General features: G+C 28.1%; 1 protein-coding gene across 1 annotated transcript; it reads right to left on the reverse strand.

Moving 5' to 3' along the window:
• Positions 1-4,211: 4,211 nt before the first annotated feature.
• Positions 4,212-5,763, reverse strand: LOC131633114 (uncharacterized). The gene is made up of 2 exons (XM_058903825.1): positions 5,278-5,763; positions 4,212-5,171 (listed from the first exon to the last, which is right to left on the reverse strand). Exons 1-2 carry the CDS (start codon positions 5,761-5,763, stop codon positions 4,212-4,214), a joined length of 1,446 nt encoding a protein of 481 aa, XP_058759808.1.
• Positions 5,764-6,000: the final 237 nt, after the last annotated feature.

Here is a 6,000-nt window from a genome sequence, read left to right on the forward strand (position 1 = left end):
GAAAACACTTGGTTATTATAGCATTTCTTATATATATATATATATATATATATATATATATATATATATATATATATATATATATATATATATATATATATATATATATATATATATATATATAAAAGACGACTCAAGTGAGAACACTTGGTTATTATGAGAAATGAGAACAATGAATCACGACCATTAAATTTTGATTTGTTGATTTTAATGGACTGAATTGGTTTCTCTTTCTATAATCCTTAATATTTATTTTAAATCAACATAGAAAAAGAAACCAATCCAGTTCATTAAAATCAACAAATCAAAATTTAATGGTCGTGATTCATTGTTCTTATATGAGAGCATATCAAGTGAGAGCATTTTCAAATGAGAGATGAGAGGAAGAAATATCAACCATTGGATTCATCAAGAAAGAGAAATTAATAGCCTTATTAATGTAGTGAGATTCTCTCTCTTGACGAATTCAATGGTTGATATTTCTTCCTCTCATCTCTTATTTAAAAATGCTCTCACTTGATATGCTCTCATATATATATATATATATATATATATATATATATATATATATATATATATATATATATATTAAAGGATCAAATTACATCCGAAGAGTTACACCACAAGTTACACTCGTTCATAACTTCATTTCGACTAAATATTTTTTAAAATCAAACGTTGAATTGAAACATATTATCATATTGATCATACGTATAATGTTTGAGATTAATCTATAATGATTTACTATGTCATCGAATTACATCAAAATTAACGTGTTCTACGAAAGTCCATTTTCACGTTAATTTTGATGTAATTCGATGACATAGTAAATCAATGTAGATTAATCTCAAAGATTATACGTATGATCTATATGATAATATGTTTCAATCCAACGGTTGATTTTAAAAAATTAATTATCCGATGTGAATTTTTTGAACGAGTGTAACTCATGATGTAACTATTCGAGTGTAATTTGATCCCTCCTCGTGTGTGTGTATATATATATATATATATATATATATATATATATATATATATATATATATATATATATATATATATATATATATATATATGCTTATTTTTCTATGCAAAGTTTATGATTACCATCACACCATAAGATGCATTATTGATTAGAAAAGTTATCTGTACGAAGATGCTATAAAAGGTAGTCCTGAAAAAACAAGATAAAAAGCTTAGCGATAGGACATAATAACAATGATAATATTTGCAGACAAGGTGCTTCGTTTACGATTCCTTATTGGCTACTTCACGTACGTTATTGTTACTGTATTAGAAGTTCTAATATTGTTTTTGCCGCATACGTCCTCCATCACTTCACTATCATAAAATCTTTCCTTTATTTTTTTTCCTTCATATTTTTAAAGGTTCTGAATTGTTTAATTTTCGATCTTATGAATGACATCAGATTAAATTTAATGTATTTTCACTTGTAATAATTTTTTATATAAGATAAATTAAATAAATAATTATTTAATTAAATTTTTTATCAATATCAATCCTACGAAAGTTTAGTGTGTGTATATATATATATATATATATATATATATATATATATATATATATATTGCTTTTACTTTAATATTTTAAGAAAATTTCATTTCTATAACTTTTACAAATTTATAACTCATAATAATTTTTAATACTTTAATTTTATAACTTTTCGTTTTTATAACTTTCATAATTCTTCAATTTTAATATCTTGGTTTTATAAAGTCTTTATTTATCATTTTAATATTTACTTTAATATTTCATAAAACTATTCGTTTCTATAACTTTTCATTAACATATAAATATCATTTCTCATCCAAAATAGTATATACAATAATATTTCAATTAGTATTAATTCACCTTTTAAATTAATTTCTTCATTATTGTTTGAGAAAAGTATAAAAAGAATGTATCCTAAAAGAAGTAAAAAAGAACATAATTCTTTTCAATTTAAAATATAGTTAATTCATAAAATTATTGTCAAAATTATAACTTTTATTAAACTTAATTCTTTTCAATTTCAAATATCGTTAACTTATAAAATTATTGTCAAAAATATAACTTTTATTTCTATTATATATTTCTCTAATAAAAGTAAAATACTTCATATATAAATAGATAATGTAAATAAAAATTTATTTTAAAATATTAAATATACATATTCAAAAAATAAAATTTAAAAATAAAATTTTATTAAATAGTTCATGTAAATAAAAAAATTATATTAAAATATTCAATATACATATTCAAAAAATAAAATCTTTTGAAAATAGTTTCCACTGTAAATAAAATTTTAGTTAATTAACAAAACTTTTGGATTTGTCTCTTAACTAACACAAATATTTTATACAAGTTAAATCCTTTATTAAAAATTCATTAAGCACTATTTATCTACTCCAATCAATTTATTCATTGTAAAATACTTTTAAATTTTTAACTAATTAGCAGTTACACACAATTAAAAATTTAATAAGCAATTTACTTTAAAATGCTTTTAAAATTTTAACTAATAGAAGTTACGAATAAAAAGAAGCATAATTGTTACAAGTGAAATTTTTTATTTAAAATTTATTGAATGCTATTTATCTACCTCAATCAATTTTTTGGTTGTAATATTATTTTTAAATTTGAACAACTTAAATCTTTCAAATTTAAAATATCTTTAACTTATAAAATAATTTTCAAAATTATAAAATTTATTCCTATTATTTAATTATCTAGTTAAAGTAAAATTATTATATATATATATATATATATATATATATATATATATATATATATATATATATATATATATATATATATATATATATATATATATATATATATATATATATATATATATATATATATATATGGGTTAAATAAGTTTTTCGTCCCTCTAAATATTTGAAATTTCATTTTTAGTCCCTCCAAAATTTTCCTTCAATAATTCATCCCTCCAAAATTTTCCGTCTCAATAATTGATCCCTGACGTCAAATGGCACTAACGGTCGCTTATGCGGCATCCTACGTGTAATAATTTTTTGTTTTTCTTTTACTTTCTGCAATGACAATGTGACATAAATAGGTTAATTTATAAAGAGGAATCCCAATTTCTCACTTGCCCTAATCGCTACAGAAAGTTTCCCAATTTTTTCATGTTCTTCTTCTACTTCTCCTGCTTCATCTCCTCTCTACTAAAATCGTGAAACCCATCATCACACTTGCTTGTCTTTGTCATCCTTTTGCTCTTACTCTTGTTCTGCTCTCCATCATCATGTCAACTGCTTCGGTGAAATCTCGAGTTGAGAAGTTTTGTGGGTGTCATGTTCGTATGGTGTCGTATCTCTGCAAGAATGGACCAAACAAAGGTAGGTTGTTTTGGAGATGCCCTAATTGGAGGAGTGCAGATACGTGTGATCTCTTCATATGGGATGAAGATTTTGCAGACCATTCTGGAACTGAAGTTGCAGATTCGATGAACACTGATTTAGAAGCCATGGCATCTTTGGGATATATGAAGTTCTTTTATGAATAATCAAGGAAGAAGAGCAAGAACTTGAAGATGAAGTTGAAAATAGAGAAATTTCATGGACGATTGAAGATGTTTTGTCTTGTTGTGTCCTTTGTCCTGAATGTGTATTTTGTTATGAAATGTAGTTGTTGAATTAAGTGTTATGTCATGAATTTTGTAATGTCATTTTTTATGGTGGTGGTGTTGTAATGTTAACTTGATTTTTAATGAAAGGAGATTGTTATGTTCTGCATCAATTTACTTGTATGTATCATTAGGGTTCAAAATTGGTAAATTGTTAGCAATAGTTATTTGTATAATGATTGTAATTGGTAAATTGTTAAAATAATTTTATTTGATAGATGACCAAAAGTTACTTGTAACATGACTGTAATTGGCAATAGGATAAGGATAACATTACTTAAGTTGCAAAGTACAAAATGAGGAGCTCAATAACAGTAGTTGCAAAAGTTTTAGGACCAGAACTATTTAATTTCACAGGACTTGTATCAACACTCAGTGGTTGAATATCCAGGATTCCATCATCATTTAACAATGCTTCAAACACGTTAGGATCTATACCACAATACATTCTCATGGCCTCGGCAGAAGATTGTGTACTTGTTACCTCAGGTTGTGCATTTGGCTGGGTCTCAGTGTTTGCAGCAACACCAGGCTGGGTCTCCATTGTTGCAGTTTGAGTTTAACTACCTTGAGTGGCTGCAACAGTTCTTGGCACTTCTCCTTCAACACTTGCTAGTTGTTTATTTTTCTTACGGGTCCTTTTGTTGTGCCCATATTCAAAGCAAGTTTTGCACCTATGACTTGTATTTGTCCTTTTCCACTTGTTTTGAGAAGCCTCATATGGATCTCTTCTTCTTAGTTTCTTGGGTCTACTTGGACCTCTCTTAAAACTAGGTGGTAATATGTCTGGGTCAGTAGTCCTTGGCCATTCATTTTGGCCATTAAGAGGGGTGATAAATTCATTGTAGCATGCCAAATAATTATTCCTATGATAACATTTGTGGACATACTTAATGGGATCATCAACTTTCCTATGTATGGTTGCAACTGCATGTCTACAAGGAATACCAACCAAGTCCCAAAATTTACAAGAACAAGTCTTTTTTGCTAAGTCTACAACAAAATTATCTATGAACATAACATATGTGACCTGAAAGGTTAATCTACCAGCATAGGTTGGCAACCAATTTGCACATTTTTCTATCTCCTTATCAAACCTCCTAAGGGGTTTTGACATGATCTCTCCCTTGTAATTTTCTACTTTCTCCTTAAGAGTGGCAAACCTGCCCATGAGATAGTTCTTAATCCATTCAAACATGGCGATAATAGGTTTATCCCTTTGCATTAAAATTGTTGCATTAAAGGATTCACTAAGGTTGTTCATCAGAACATCACACTTAGAGTACAATGGAAATGCATGCTTACACCACTTATGTTTGGGTATAGCATTTAACCAATCATAAGCATCTAAACTAACCTCCTTAATCTGATTCATTTTCTCCTCATGTGATTTCAAATAGGTGGCCTTTGCTGCAGCCATAATGAGATATCTGTATAGTGTACCACCTCCATACTTCTTCTTAAAGTTAGCATATAAATGCCTCAGGCAAAACCTGTGTTCAAACTCAGGATATTCTTCCTTAAATACATTCACAAGTCACTACACATATTACAATAGATCAGAAATAAATAAACAGTAATGAGGTGCTAATCATGAACAAACATTAATGAGGAGTTACAAATACCTTTTGCTGGTCAGACATAAAGCACCACCTGTTTTCATGACCAATATCATCAGGAAGTAACTTAACAAACAAACTCCAAGAGTCATTAGTTTCAGTATCCACAACCCTAATAGCAAGAGGAAGGTATTGGTCATTTGCATCCCTACTAACATCAATCAGCAAGATTCCACCATATTTGTTTTTGAGGTGATAGCCATCTAACCTTATGAATGGTCTGCATCCAACCTTCAATGCTTTCTTGATTCCATCAAAACACATGTAGCATCTTTCAAACCTTGGAGGTGTTCTAGAAATGTTCATCTTAAGTGTATTTCCTATTGATGCCCTCCTCAATTCAGCTCCATAAGACCAAAGCATATTGTATTGCTTGGCTGAGTCTCCTTCAACAACCTTTCTAGCTAGCTTCCTAGCCTTAACAGCCCTACACCCAGTAATTTCTGTAGAATACCTAAGTCTTACATCAGCCACAACTTCATTCAATTTCATACCCGAGTTGTTCTTTAATCTTTAACCAATAACTCTAGAGACCCAATCAACATTAACATTCTTGTTGAAGAACTTCCTACCACATTTGTGCTTTGCATATAGAGTTTTGATCCTAAATGTTGTTGTTCTCAGTACCCTACTGCATAGGACTGTGTAGTCACATTGTTTTTTGTATTTACAAACAACCCTACACCTTGTTAAATAATTTTTGGAAAACCTCACCTCCCTACCATTCAA

Source organism: Vicia villosa, unplaced genomic scaffold (genome assembly GCF_029867415.1).
Source record: "Vicia villosa cultivar HV-30 ecotype Madison, WI unplaced genomic scaffold, Vvil1.0 ctg.001069F_1_1, whole genome shotgun sequence".
Taxonomy (NCBI): domain Eukaryota; kingdom Viridiplantae; phylum Streptophyta; class Magnoliopsida; order Fabales; family Fabaceae; genus Vicia; species Vicia villosa.

What these genes read in the sequence shown, in the direction of transcription:
- LOC131633114 (XM_058903825.1), bottom strand. Translation starts at nt 5,763, where the DNA reads ATGAAATTGAATGAAGTTGTGGCTGATGTAAGACTTAGGTATTCTACA. An exon ending in TTATGTCTGACCAGCAAAAG is followed by an intron (nt 5,172 to 5,277) that starts GTATTTGTAACT and finishes AATGTATTTAAG; the next exon opens with GAAGAATATCCTGAGTTTGA.